The sequence below is a fragment of the Lagenorhynchus albirostris genome, chromosome 11, assembly GCF_949774975.1.
Source record: "Lagenorhynchus albirostris chromosome 11, mLagAlb1.1, whole genome shotgun sequence".
In the NCBI taxonomy this organism is placed as follows: domain Eukaryota; kingdom Metazoa; phylum Chordata; class Mammalia; order Artiodactyla; family Delphinidae; genus Lagenorhynchus; species Lagenorhynchus albirostris.
In genome coordinates, this window is record NC_083105.1 from 53,452,679 (window position 1) to 53,467,978 (window position 15,300).

At 48.6% G+C, this 15,300-nt stretch overlaps 1 protein-coding gene across 1 annotated transcript in view; it reads left to right on the plus strand.

Annotated features, from left to right (window-relative positions):
- The window catches only part of PPM1H (protein phosphatase, Mg2+/Mn2+ dependent 1H), a 261,473-nt gene that overhangs the window by 195,422 nt on the left and 50,751 nt on the right, over positions 1–15,300 (plus strand). The window contains exon 6 of the mRNA XM_060165666.1: positions 1,013–1,131. Coding sequence (XP_060021649.1) covers positions 1,013–1,131 — 119 coding nt within the window. The remainder of the gene's footprint in view (positions 1–1,012; positions 1,132–15,300) is intronic.

A 15,300-nucleotide genomic window follows, 5' to 3' on the forward strand; every position in this document is an offset into this window, starting at 1 on the left:
AGATCTGCCAGCGTCAGGTCCTGGGGGAAAGAGGCTGTGGGAGATGCCTTTTTTCAGGAGACCGAGGATGTGGCCATCTGTCCTATGGCAGGGAGCCCTGGCTGTCCTACGGTGCCAGGCCGTGATTTGCTCCACCCACTCTTTTCCCTGCCAGAAAGAGAAGAGAGAGAGAGAAGATCCATTCCAGTACACTGCTAATAAGCAGGTATACGGCTTGGTGTGGGACGGCTCCGGGGCAGGTCTGCTTACAGTGTGTGGCCTCTGAGCAGGGAAGTCCATACCTGAGCATTTCATCTCTTGGATAACTGGATTTGAATTTTGAGTGTGACAATGCGACTGTTTGTTGTTTCAAAGCAATTCCCTAAGTGGCTGCTTGCTCAAGACTTTTGTAGTGTGAACAGAGATTTGGGGGAGGGGAAGAAGCCATCTGTTCTGGAACAGTCTTCCAATTACATGATCAAATTACTGCAGAGCAAAATGGAGGGAGTCCAACAGAGAGTTCCTGTCTGGTGCATCCAGTCCCAACCCGCTCCGCTCTCTCAGGCCATTGTGTTGACGTGGAGACCCACATGCAGCTTTCAGAGGCCAGGCCCAGTAACTAGGCATACAAATAGGAGGCCAGCAGAGAAAGCCAAGGAGGAGAGAGTCAGGGGGAGCTTTCCTACCTCCTCACCGTGCCATTCAGCCCAAGTGAAACCATCTTGAATTGGAATTAAAAAGTGAACCTTTTCCTTGCTTGAGAGATACACGTCTTTGATTACCATTAGTTTTATCATCTCCAATGAAAAAGTCACATTCCTTTATAAATTAGATTCATGATTTTTATTTGTTGATATTCTGTTTGTATTTAGAGTCTTCAATCTATTTATCTCCCTTAAAATTTGAGAACTGTGTTCTTGTTTCTGAAATGTGGGCTGTCTCAATTTGCAAAAACATCCTTGGGTCTTATTTTTTCCTCTAAATATGTGTGGGTTTTTTTTTTTTTTTCCTTTTCTTTTCTTTTTGCTATTAGGCATTCATGCAGCCTCACTTGCTGGGAAATGAGTTCACACATTTGGAGTTTCCAAGGAGAGTACAGAGAAAGGAACTTGGGAAGAAGATGCTCTACAGGGATTTTAATATGACAGGCTGGTAAGAACACGCCTCCCTCTGCCTTGGCACTGCTGCAGCGTGTGTGAAGGAAGCGCCACTCCCGCACTTTGGATCAGGAGGTGCAGCCAGAGACCTGGGTTTGTGGGGAAGGAAAAGGGGCTACGCCCACTTCTGCTGCTTTCGCCTGGGCGCCAGTTCTCCCATCTGGGTGTTGGTTTGCTTTTCTGCTCTCTGAGGCCCTCCTTGGGGACACTAGATGTAATTCCTCACTTCATACAGAGCAAGCGTTGGGGGGCTTTCAAAAACACACTAGACTTGGGTTTTTAGGTTAGGGTTACTAAAGAGGTAGCGGGGCTCAGAGGAATGAACCAGAGCTCTGTTTGGCCAGACCAGTTTAGATTTGAATCATAACTCTGACCTTTCTGAATAGGCAAAGTTGGATAAACTACTTAACCCCTATGAGTGCCATCTCCCATGAATAAAGTGAAAAGAATACTCTTTGAAGGGTGATTGGAAGCACCAGAGGTAATGAGCTGTCTTCATGATTTCATCACATTCATATCGAAATAAGAACTCGTGTCAAGGGGCATCTTATTCCCCAAACACACCGATATAGGGCACCAAAACGGTTTGTGTGTGTCAGTAGCTGACACTGACTAAGACCTCATCGGTTTCTTCCAACTGAAAAATAGATACGATGATAAAGTACTTAAATCTCATAGGGTTGGTGTAAGGATGAAATGAGAGAGCAGTGCCTGGCACAAAGAAGTGTGGGTGAAGATTTGCTCTAGGCCCTGCGATCCTGACCAGGGAGCCTCCTGCCACGCTGGAGGTCAGCAGAAGGAAACAGTGGCCTCTTTCCTCACCATGTCCCCAACACAGGTGACAAAGTCAATTCCACTGTCTCTTCTTCTTTGACCGGAATAGCTATAACAGATGGTCACAGCCCAAATTCCCATGGTGATGACTTCTAGGCTGGGAATCTACTCCTAGGGTACGTACTGTCTTAAAGAGACAGTCGAGCCACTCGGGAGGATCAGAGGCCGATCTAAGGCACGTCCGGTTGTCCTTTGCCATCTAAAGAGAAGGTCCTCACCAGTATCCTCTCTTCTTCTAGAAAAGGGTCAGCAAGTTACGGCCTGAGAGCCAAATTCCACCCCCCACCCCTTTTGTAAGTAAGTTTTAAAAGTACAGCCACGCTCATTTGTTTATGTTTGATCTGTCACTACCTTCACACGACAGCAGGGCAGTTGAGTGGTTGCAGCAGAGCCTAAAATATTTACCCCTGCTCTAAAACGTGATCGGATTTATCGGAAAGGGTTCACCATATTTGCGGCTCTGAGTTCTGCAGTTTTGTTGCCCCAGACTGGGTTTTCTCGCAAATTCATTTTTATTCAGTCAGCAAAGTCAGCACTCCTTACAGAAAAGTTTAAGGTGAGGGATTGTGTAATTCAGAAAACCGTGGCAGAGTTTGGTCTGGTTTTTGTAGAATTGGGAAAGATGGAAGGAAAGGCATCCCAGGGTAGGAACCCACGTGGCTGTAAACACCTAAACCAAAAGAGCAGATCTAAGAGACAGCGCGGGAAATGGCCAAAATTGGGGGGGTGGGGGGGCGGCTGTGGGAAATTAGGCTGCGTTGGTACCGAGGGAATGTATCAGAATATGGGAAGCCAGGCAGAGACCTTAGGATTTACTGTGGGAGGCTGCAAGTCACTCTTGTGTGTTTCGGCGGAGAGTGAAATGATGAGAGCGATGTTGTAGGAAGCTTGCTGTAAGAGGAGTTTGAAGGAGACTGACCAGGAGAGAAAGCAGATTCAGGTACCCAGAGAAAAACTGTCACAGCAATATGTACGTGAGATCCCTAGAGCCAAATAGAGGGCTGGAAGCAGAAAGCAGAGAAGGCACGGAAATGAACAAGAAACCAGATGACTTAGGCCGAGGGATGAATGTAAGAGGTAAGTCATCCATTACTCGAATTATACTAGTGTGTAAGCCCCCTGTGGGGCAGCCCAGTGCCTCGTCCTGTGCCCGACATGTAGTCGACAGGCCGTGTTTGTTTATTGGATGAAAGGAAGAAGAGCGCGCTCCACGGAAGTTGATGGGGGGCAGGCCGACGTGTAGGTGGTCAGTGGGAAGGGTAGGAATGAAGAGAGCCTGCACACGAGCCATGGTGCGCTCGAGGCAAGGCCGTTTGTATGTTTTTTCTATGCCAAAAAAGGCAAATGAGATCTCAGCAGTCAAAACCAACTTGGTAAACAAATGGCTAAAGGTTACCCCTTTTTACAGTTTTTTAAAATGCAGTTAAGTTCAGGGATTAGATTACATCCAATGGTATACACACACAGTTACTCTCTCTTTTGCTCTCTGTCTCAGGTACGTGCACACAAACACACATTAGCAGGGTCTTCAGCGAGTAAATAGCCCATAAACGGGCTCTCTTTAATGGTACGGAACTCCACAGAAGGTACCGAATTAACTGAGAAGCCAAGACTGAGAATGGCTTCAGTCAGACATGATTTGCTCATTTGTTGCAGCAAAGTTCCCTGCATGGCTGTTGGCTCACAGCTTCGGCTGCGAGCAGAGATTGATGTACGTCTTTGTGTATTTCCTATCTGTTGTTACTTATGATTTGAAAATGATGCTTAAGGAAAAGGAGAGCTGTTTACATCTTTGTTGGAAGAAGTTGGGAAGTTTATAGCCAATTTAGACCCCTGCCTATGTAAACCCCACCCCCGCACACACACCCCTCCCAACTTTAATGAGTTCTTTTAAAAAATGTGGGTTTTTTGTTTGTTTCTTTGGTTTTTTGCGGTACGCGCGCCTCTCACTTCTGTGGCCTCTCCCGCCGCGGAGCACAGGCTCCGGACGCACAGGCTCAGTGGCCATGGCTCACGGGCCCAGCCGCTCCACGGCATGTGGGAATCCTCCCGGACCGGGGCACGAACCCGTGTCCCCTGCATTGGCAGGTGGACTCTCAACCACTGCGCCACCAGGGAAGCCCTAAAAAATGTTTTTAACCTCTAACAGAAAACCTCAAATCTAGCAGTTATTTTTTAGGACTGAAGAAACATGGGCTCCCAATTTCCTACCTGTCTGATTTGTGTATAGAGAGAGAAGGGCTGGCAAATGGATCAGCAGGGGCCCTTTTCCCACAAAAGCCTCCAATTACTACCAAGCTCTTGGGATTGGTTGAAGGTGGACTGGTGAGTATTGGCAGTGTGTCACGCTCAAGGAGACAGATAAGTCCTTACCTCGTCCCTCCTTTACGTTTCTTGCCTTCCGAATTAGCCTTGGCCTGTGAGCTTGTGTCTCTGAAACCTTTCTAACAAATAGGGGTTCACCTATTGCCAACTGTTGAACCCTTGTAGCAAAGACCTAGTTGTGGAAATGTTTATCTGCCTGCTTGTCCCCCACTAATCGTGGGGCTAGCTGACAGTGAGTGGGAGAGCTAAGGGCCAGGCACTGTGATGAGACCTTTACATGACTCTTCATGTTGAACAATCCTAGGAACTAGGTACATTTTACAGATGAGGAAACTGAGGCACAGGGGCCGAGTTGCTCAAGGTCACACAACTAGTGAGAGGAGAAGCCAGTCTGTGACCCCAGACAGCCTCACTTCAGGCTGAACTGCCAAATGCCCAGTGATTCCTCCTCCCTTGTTCCATTTTGCAGCTGAGCAAATCGAGGCTCAGAGGGGATTAAGTGGTTTACTCAGCTTCCACTAGTGCAAAAATGTCAGAATAACCCAGGTTTCTGACTTTTAGCCCGGGGCTCTTTCTGATACAATGCATCAACTTTTTTTTTTTTTTCGGGTAAGATCAGACATAAATATTCAGTTCTGAGCTGTGATGGAAGTTTAAGCAGGGGACCTCCATCTACCAGGATCAGTGTCTCCTTGACAGTCCTTTAGAGGACAAGAGGATGGAATGAGGCATTTCAGGAGCTGCTGAGGTAGTAACTTTTCTACTTCCCAGTCTGACCTGATGGACCATCGGCCAAATTAAACAGTGATGCTTCCCACTCGTCACTAAAGTCTGTGCGTGGACTGGGGCCACGTGGTGATGATGGGGAAGATCCCCAAAGAACCGAACCTCCTTTACTTAGGAAAATCGATCGCTCTCATTAGAGCAGCACCCTGCCAGCTTTCTGCGGTGTGTCTGCAGCCGGGAGGCAGTGAGGGGGAGGGCGTCAGCTCTGGGAAGCCTCCCATAATTAAGGATGAGTCTGTTGCCTCCTGACGGGGATCCTTTCTCTCCCCCACCCTCACGCTTTCTCGGAGACTGTGGAGCAGCTTGGCAGGCCCAGGTTGCACAGAGGACAAAAGGTTATCGCCACCAGGACCTTCCTAATGAAATCCGTCTCTCACCTGGCTCCTAACCCTTTCCCAGCCTGCTCAGGGAGTTGACACAGTGGCTTGATTTACAAAGGCATTTTCTAACAGCGCCCCCAGTGCTGAGTTGGTCCCTGGCGCATCCCAGCTCTTGCTTTCTGTGCCTGGTGTCATTGGTCCTGGCGCCAGAGCTCTGGTCTTGGACTCAGCGCGAGCCGCTGCCCTTCCTCCCTGGCCCTTTGTGTGGAGCTGCTGTTGCAGGATGCACACTAGCTGACGTTACGAGCAGAGCGTCCAGACCCACGGCCCTCTGAGCCGTCTCAGGCCATAATTTGCTGGCAGGCGTCCGTGTTACCGGGCTGAAACAACAGTTTCTCACAGCTGGCTTTGTGGCACCAAGTCCCTGCTCCTGTGACCGCTGGTGATTTCGCTTTCTCGTGAAGGATCTGTGTTCTTCGTGCTCTGTGTCCAGCCGCGTGGGGTGATGAGCAAGCCGGAGGCCCGGCAGGACAAGGGAGGGCGCTGTAGCTTCACCCCTGGCGTCAGGCCAGATTCTCCAGCAGCTGTTCCTGGGCTGATGGGATTTGTTGAGAGCGAGGGCCAAAGACGAGGAGAAGTCCATCGTGTGAATGCAAGATTGCTTCCAGATGGTTCTGGTTAAGAGTAAAGTACACCAGAATTCTTTCTTTAAGCAGAGCCTTTTTTAACATTTACAATGGTCTTGTTTCAGGGGCAGGCTGGACCAGTAACTTGAGATTGCATGGCTTACTTAGGAAGGAGAGTACTGCCTTGGGAGATAAGCTCCCTGGATGCCGCTCCCGGCTCTGCCAAGGTTCTGGGGCCTTGGGCCAATCCTAGGCCTAGGTCTCTCGTTTGATAAAATACTTTCTTTGCCCTTCACTGCCAACCTCCATGTCTGGTGGCGGGAGGGCTTTGCTCTGCTTTTTAGAGCTTCTGGGAAAGACAGATTCCATCAGGAAAATTCCAGTGATGGTAACGTTTCATTTTTATCTCTTGCAGCCCTTAACTCTTCATGATTCTAGCTTGATGACACATCAGGGTAATTGTTCCCTCTTGTCTTTCCCCTGAAACTAAGAGCAAATCAGAGGCTTTTCCCCTGGGAACAGAGTGGGGTCCACCACCATTTTCTCCTCTTAGCATTCGCTACTTTTATGAAGGCAAAGGAAAGCTTTTCTATTGTGTCCACTCCAGCCGAGTGGCCACTAGCCGCTTGTGGCCATTTAAATGTAAATTAGTTAAAATTAAGTAAAGTAAAAATGCATTTCCCAAGTCACACCAGCCACATCTCAGTTGCTCAGGAGCCGCATGTGGCTCGTGACTACTGAAGTGGACATTGCAGATACAGATTTACATCATCACAAAAAGTCCTAGCAGATGGCAATGCAGTCTAGATAATGGAAGAATGCGGGTCTAACTGGTGAGGGACGGTGCCAGGAGCTGTCTGTAACTGAGCAACCCAACAGCAAAGAGTTAAAAAAAAAAAAAGCTGAGCCTGGATGGGGAGAACGGAACGGTGTGGCCACGTGTTATGGCTTCTGGCCCCGCTACAGAGTCCAAAAGTGGGGGATGGGCTTTCCTCTCCTTTTGAGATCTTCAGGGGTATAAGTCATTGTGTTTAGGGATGACGGTCTGCAGCGATCACTCACTGGCGAGCCTGCTGGCCAGCCTGAAGGAAGGCCCGTTCCATTTGCCCTGGTCAGTAGCACACCTCCCTCCTCCAGCCGCTCCCCGCCACCTCCTGGACTGTGTCAGCTTTCGGCGCTTTTATTCATCTTGCTTTTCCTTTCACTTCTTGAGGAGTATTCCAGACCCCGAGGATCGGAGTAAAAAGCAACTTCCCTTGCAACCCTTTCCTTTCTGTTCGGGGTGACCTTTATTCTCAGTCTGCAGCCTGGAGCCCAGCTCAGGGTTGAGCACTGCAGTCCCACAGCATTGGGCTTCTTACCAACCATCCAAACATCTTCTGGAGAGAAACTCACTGGAAGCAGCCTCCCAGCATGAGTCTGGAGCTGCTGGGTCGAGTTTCACAAATAACGTAGATACGCCTTCTGTCTTATTTTTTATTGCTCTTTTCAATGCCCTCTGACAGTGCGTTCAGGCAGGCTGACAGGGAAGGGGATAAGCAGATTGAGAAATGCCACAGAATGCTTTATGAAGCCAGATCCAGAGCTATACCCGCATTTAATGTAAATTGATTTATTGAATCAAGCACAGAAGCCCTGTTACAGAAACCCCAGGCTTTATCCTCTGGAGGACCACCTAATAAAGCAGCCCCAACGGACACTCCTCATTAGCTTTTCCACGGATCCCCAGGCAGATTTTAAAGGGACAGTGTCCCTCCTTTGGGCTGACTTTATATGTTGGCCATGCCTGTGGGTCTAATTAGCTGAGCATTATTAGTCTTACTAGGAAAGCCTGCATTGTCTAGCAGCTTGACTTTTGAGTTTTAAGGAGTAATTGGAAAATTCAAACCTCTTCCTCTTCTTGATTTTAATCACCTCTAACCCAGTCTTTGGAAATTTACCTGCAGATGGCCCTGATGCCCATCGTTGAGGCACGGAAGGAATTTTCCGGTCCCTCCTCGGTGTAAATCCTGACGTTAGTGTTGGGCCGCAGACCTCACCGAGGAGGCTTTTTCTACTCACCGGAGAAATAGCACATTTTAATTTTATAATTACTTCACGAGAAAGCAGGCCATTCCCGAGTTAAACCTGGGATTAATTTCCTCCTAGCAACTTGTGTTTTCAAATTTAATGATTATGGGCCACCGTGGCTGCAGCCTGATTACTGAAAGCAATCTGGAAATCTGACTTTGTGGAGAGAAGAGGGGCTTGGGTGGCATTTCAGAGAATTTTAACCCCAAACCTCAGTAGATTGTAGTAGATGGGGATTGGCCAGAACAGGAATTACGTGCCTGAGAAGTCCCCGTGTTCCCAGCTCCGCTGGGGCCCGGGCTGAAGGCAGAGCCGGTCAACCTCACGTCAGGAGGGTCCGCTCCCGGGCTCCCAGAGCAGCGATGATGAATGGTTATTTGCGAGGTGCATGTTCTGCATCTTTTCAAGATTTGCGGCTCTGGCTGTAGGAACAGCAGGGAGGAAAGCTGGCCCTGCTGCGTGCAGCACATCTCCCGACAGTGATAAATGACTCCTTGCTCCCCGCCCTCCTCCCTGCCGCCCTGCCCATGAGGCCAGGAGAGGCTGAGAGATCTTTGCAAATGGTTGGAAACCAAGACACGCGTTGTCGGGCCGCAGAGAGGAGAAAGAAAAGAGCTGCCCAACCAGCTCGCTCCCTGCTGGTCGTCCACTCACCCTTTACACACTCCTACGCCTCTCTCTGCTTTAATGATAAGTGTAAGTGTGTTGTTCCTAAAGTGGCCAAACTACTTCCAAGCTTTTCCTTCCTCCTCAGACCCGGTGAACAGTCACACACTTATCTGTGCCCCTTCATATACCTCCGAGAAGCGGGGTCTCTGCCGCTTCTCCGCAGTGATCATTGTTTGGGGTTGTCCAGTATATGGGAGGGAGCAACTTAGCTCTCCCAGTCACCTGGGGAAGTTTTAGGGTGTCAAGTGCTTGCCCAAATCCCTGTTAAAATAGCCAGTGTCCTTTTAGCCAAGGAACCACAGGACCCACTTGTTTTTATATTTGACACGCCTTTACTGTACATCTGAGGCATGTTAGACATTGCCTCGTAGTTAAGAACAAGGGATGTGGAGCCAGACCGCCTGGCGGGGACGGTCCCCAGGTGTGGCTGGGACACATCGCGTTGCCTCTCTCTGTCTCAGTGTCCCCGTATGTAAATGGGGCTAATGGCCGAGCATATTAATCAGATGGCATGAGTTAGTCTGGTTCATCGCATTGACCGGAGCCTGGCATGGAGTAAGTGCTGTGTGTGTCTGATAATAAAATCATTAGACGTTATGGAGGTTGGAAGGGCCAACAAGATCTGACCCTTGCCTCGGGAGGTTTACGGCCTAATAGTATGTGTTGAGATGCTTGTTTCTCAATTGTAATGAGAGGCTAAAAACCTAAAAGAAAAAGGAAGGCAGTTTAGAGAAGCAAGAGACTGAAGATCAGGGAGTGCTGGCCACTTCCGCTGGGCAGGTCTTTCCGACAGCTGCTGTGCCAACTTCTTATCTATAAGAGTCCCCCCCCAGTACAGTTGGAAACCCCTCTGTCACTGGGGGCTGCTGGGTAGGGTGTTTTTTGTGTTATTTGCTTGTGGGGGGTTTTTGTTTATTTGTTTGGGTTTTTTTTTTAAATCCATCCACAGACTTTCCATCTGTCTCTGTGCTGGACCTGATGAGGCACTGCTGCATCCCTCCTGAGCCACAGCCCAGGAGCCGGGTTTCCAAGACCCTCAGTGGCCAAAGCGTGTCCCCACGTAGGAAGGATCTTATCAGATAAGGCTGTGCTCACATCATAGAGGTGGTCAGCTGGCCCAGGAACTGGCTGGCTTTCTGGAAATTGATCAAATGATATATTTTCCATATAAATCTATTCTTAAAATCTCAGGAGTGAGGGAGGTAGATCTGTTGAAATTTGTGCATGAATAACTAAAGCAAGACAGAATATAGGGCTTACCAAAAGGGGGTTTGAAGAAAAAAGGCCCTGTGGCTGTGGAAGAGGGAGTAGTGGTTTTGAGGAGGGGAGATAGGGACTGGGGAAGACTCAGTGGAGAAGGTCGTGTTTGAACCAAAGGTCTGAAATAGGAGAGGAGTTTCAAGAGGGTTGAGGGCAGGAGGGAAGGACATTCTGAGCAGAGTATATAGCACAGGTGGAAGCCCAGGGGCATGAAAATAAGTTATGTGTTCTGGGAATGTGGAAGCTGAAGGTAACATTCAAAATATTTTGATGGTCAACATGGAGGAATAGGCTACATTTGGGGTCCTAGAAGCCCCCCTGCTGTGCCAGGCATTAATTCTTTCTCCCTCCCTTCATTGCTGCATGAGGGCCCTCTCCAGCTGCAGCGAGCGGGGGCCACTCTCCGTTGCGGGGCGCAGGCTTCTCATTGCGGCGGCTTCTCTTGTTGCGGAGCACGGGTTCTAGGTGCACGGGCTTCAGGAGTTGCAGCACACGGGCTCAGTAGTTGTGGCGCCCGGGCCTATCTGCTCCGCGGCATGTGGGATCTTCCCGGATCAGGTCTCGAACCCGCGTCCCCTGCATTGGCAGGAGGATTCCCAGCCACTGAGCCACCAGGGAAGTCCGCATTAATTCTTTCTTTACTACATCATGGGGATTTTAGGGGAGAATCCAGAGCAGCAGATGGGGCAGTTGGGGACTTGGGACAGTCATTATTTGCGAGCCAGTACAGGAGTTTGTCAGTGTTTGCGACCTCCGTACTCACTGGTACCTATCAACTAGATAATGTTCCTGATGGTAGCCTAACGTAAGTGAGGGAAACTTTGAATGCCATGCTGAGGATGGCAATAACTAACATAATTTTATTTTCCCACCCTTGAGAGCTCTACACCTCTATAAAGTATGAAAACGACACACAGCAGGACAGAACTATAGGGCTGACAGTATATTTAGAAGGACATATGGTCCAATCCTCAGTCTATTTATAAGATCCTGTTTTTAAGGAAATTCCAGAGAAGTGAGTGCTAGAACACTCCAACAAATTTCCAGGTACTGGACAAGCCTGCCAAGGAAACATTTTCCTATGTCCAACCTGCACTCCTCAAGTTATAACATTTCACTCTCACCAGAGATAGATAAGGTTTTTCTTTTCCCTGCCACGCCTTCTCTGCCCACCAGGTTTCAGAGTAGGAAATCAATGTTGCTGGTTTCAAGCTGACAGTCCCATAAAGGTGCTGACTCATCATGGCTTGAGGGCCTCTTCATCAGAGTCAGCTGGGGTGCAGGTTTAAACCCCTGGGTTCTGGGCTTACCCCAGGAATCCACATAGGAGAGTTGGAGAACCACCACTCCACACCCTGAAAGATCTCATTCTACCTTCATGTTCCTCTGACCTTCAGACAAGTCAATCTAAGACTTATTCATAGCAAGGCAAGGTCTTATGTCTGTCCCTCGCTGAAGAGCTAAGCATGCGTCTTTCTGTAAGAACTAGAAATGCTGGTAACACCTCCCCTTTTTATCCTTCACCTTGTTACTCTGGCAAAGGCAACGAGACTCTGCCAGCTCTAGGTTCAGATTCCACCAGGATTCAATCAGCTGTGTCCGCCTCCCCAGTCAAATCAAGTGCTGTGTATCGTGCTCAGTGGCCTAAAGGACAGAGTACTGGGCTTTATCTCTCTCTGTGGGGTGATTAGTTTAACTGTTACTTACTCATTCAGTGAACTGGGTGTTGTGCTGCGTTTTGGAGAAACAAAGAGGATAAAAATAGTCCCTGACCCCATGGTGCTTACAGTCAAGTGTAGGACAAACCCATACCCAAACTGGCAGAGGAATGTGGACCCACGAGGAAGCTTTTTCACCTGGAGTGATTATTCAATAGACTTTTTTTTTTTTCTTTTTTTTTGCGGTACGCGGGCCTCTCCCGTTGCGGAGTACAGGCTCCGGACGCGCAGGCTTAGCGGCCATGGCTCAAGGGCCCAGCCGCTCCGCGGCATGTGGGATCTTCCCGGACCGGGGCACGAACCCGTGTCCCCTGCATCGGCAGGCAGACTCTCAACCACTGCGCCACCAGGGAAGTCCTCACCTGGGGTGATTATTAAAAACATTCCAGAATCCCTGAGGTCCTGGGCTCTGGGGTTTTTTTTTCAGCCTCCCTCCCAGGTGATTCTTGTATATCCTTAAACATTGACCTTGGGCAGCCCCAGTTATTCTTACCATGGCTAGGACGAGCGACAGCTTGCAGAAATGATTGATTAGCAGGCACTGGGCACACCGGGCTCCTTAGCAGGCTTGTGACTCCAGCCTCCTGCTTATCCTCCTGCTGGTGCTTGGGAACCTCTTTGTCTACCTGCGTGGACCAAAGACTGTGTTCAGGAGGGGGCTGTGGATGGGACCTGAAGGGGGGGATAAGGAGTGATGAAGCCCTTAGGTGCGAACAGTTGGTCAGAGTTGAATTGAGCCTTTCTTTTACTTTATTGGCACTTGTGCCCGTAACCTGGATAGATAGTTCAGGCCTCAGGCACGGTATAGGTACGTGGGCTAGGTCAGCAGACCATGCTCCCGGGGTATCTAACTTGCTGGTTTCTCATTCCTGTTCATCCTGAGTAAATGGTACTCCCTCCCCAAATTTGCCTAGTCCTTCTGGGTGGCCTTGGATCCCTTCGTGAAAAACTGGGCATCTAAGTGTGAAGATTTAAGGTCTCTCAATCTATAATCAACAGAACGGCTTGAGAGCCAGACCTCAGGTTAAACCTAATTCTGCAGTGACCTTGAACATCCACCATATTGTCAAGGGAAGAAGCAGTCCGAGAAGGTGGTATGTTTAAACTTGCATACGACTTACTTCTGTAAAAACCTGGAGAGGGGTAGACCCTAAAAATTTTTATGATATACTCTGAGGATGAGATAGTAATTAAGCATTCCTCTTGCATATCATGCCATTTTATGGTATCTACACAGATCCACAGCTCTTCAAGAATGGGCAGAGGACCGTGGTTAAGAGCACAATGCACTTTACTGCAGACCTGGAAATGAGCTTAACCTCTGTTGTTGCCTAGCGGTGTGACCTCCATTTTCTTTACTTGTGTAATGGGGTTCATGTTAATACCTGTCTTAAAAGGTTGTTCTAAAAATCATCTAAGTTTAAAAAATATAAGCGCTTAGAACAGTGCCTAGAGCGAAGCAAGTGCACAATAAACGTTGGGTATATTAGAATTCCCTAAGTGTTAGGGGTGAGGTGATGGCAGAAGCTTTCACAGTTGCTGCCTTTGCAGTCCATCATCTAAAGCAGTAGGGCCACCCTGATGCAGGAGCTGAGAGCGCTATGTTCCCCCCACTGGTAATGTTGGCAGCCCTCACCCCAGGCCCGTGCTTCTTACCCTGGGGCTCGAGTAATGTGGGTGTTAGCTGAGGATTCCGGAAGAGTATAGTCCCGCAGGATAAGCATCTAATTCAACTGAAGATTTGGGGGTGGGGGAGGATATTTTTGAGCTTTGAAATAAATGTTGTGTGTGTATGCTTATGCAAAATTCTCATCACTTTTTAAGAAAGAACAGAAGACTTGAAAAAGCATGGGTGTTTACTCTGAGATACTTGAGCTCGGCCTGTTCAAGGGCACTTGAATGGAAATATTGAAAGGATGTAGCATACGTTCGCGTCCCAGTGTGTAAGTGCTTCTTCCAGGGAATAACAGTAGGACTTGGTGCTCTGGGCTACAGATATCTACATGACCAGAGAGAGAAGCTTTGTGAGGCAGGGCTGCAAGACCAGCATGGAGGAACTGGCCTCTGCAGTAAAGCCCTCTTTGTAGCAAACAGGTTGCTAATTTCTCCCCACCATTCATGGATGTGGGGTCAATTTTGGTTATTTCCTGATTTGTATATATTGACTTGGTCTCATACGACATAAAGGCCGATGTCCATGAAATTCATGTTTGTTTCAGAATGAATGGTCCCTGAGGAGGCAGAAATCATTCCATATTTGTGTGCTCATAAAACAAGGATCTCTGCTTCATACCTGTGGGAGATCTAAATGTTATTGATTAGAATATGAAGCTCTCCTAGCCAAGTGCTAATGCACACCAAGTGGATGCTGAATCAGAGATCATTTCCAAATCTGAAATTTCCCGAAAAGTCATCCAGAATGTTTTGTCCTGAAATATTATTTGTTCTGTTTTGCATGTGTACCTGATGGATTCTATTTTCAGTAGACTGATTCAAAGCATTTTTTTCCATGTGAATCCTTTTCCACTGCTCACCTTGGGCCCATGAGTCAAGAAATGACCCTTACTTTATTTAGCTCCATATACCCAGCACCTGTGTGAGTGCCTGGCGGCTAGTAGGTGCTCAGTAAATATTCACGAACGAATCCGGTAGAACCTGTTGCTCTCATCTCCGGTCAAAGCCTGATCTCCTCATGTGGAGCTACCAGGAGCAGCTATCCAAATTCCTTTCTACACATTTCCAACTGTGAGTGGGGACCCATTTGGCGGTTGTGAAATCAGTTTGGTGTCTGGAGACGTGCATTTTAAATTAAGTTGCACAGGGAGAAAAGAAAATATCAAAGTGGATACCACATGGTAAACATAAATATTGTTTTTTGAGGTGTGTGTGGGTGTACACTGGGTTAACACGATCGATACGTGTCTTTGAAAGTCATAGAGTGTGAAACCTCTGCTCTAAGCCAGTGGATGCTCCCGGGGAACATGGACCAGTGACGTGAACGCAAGCCCTGTTGTGTCTTGCCGCCACCAGAGGCCTGGCGGTAGGAAGAGGAGTGTTTAGGCCACAAGAGAGGCATGGTTACCACTCGCAGAACGCCAGGCGGGCTCTGGTCCAGGCATACTGACGGGAGGAAGGGGAGAGGTAGGCATTTTCCCAGGGCTTGTGGGTCGGCCCTACTAATGGGTGCCGGCGGGGGCAGGGGGTGTTTCCTCAAGGGCAACTGCAATGTCAGGAACAGAGCTTGCCCCCCATTATGAAAAGTTTTCCTGCAGAGAGGGCCGGAAGGTTTCCCCTTTCATTGGTTTCTCTCATCACAGCCAGCCATACACAAGCTGGGCTGCACGGCACCTGCCAGCTCTCTTCAATTACATCACCAAATAGTAATCACACTCTTAAATTCAAGCATGCTGTTTGTGCCTGAATCCAGACTGTTGCACTAGATTGGCACCAGCGCATCAACGTGTAGGTAGCTTAGGGCCTGCAGGCTTCAACTAATTTAAATGACAGTCCAAGGACCAAAGGAGAAGATAAAGTGGCATTTGTTGGTGGAGGCTTG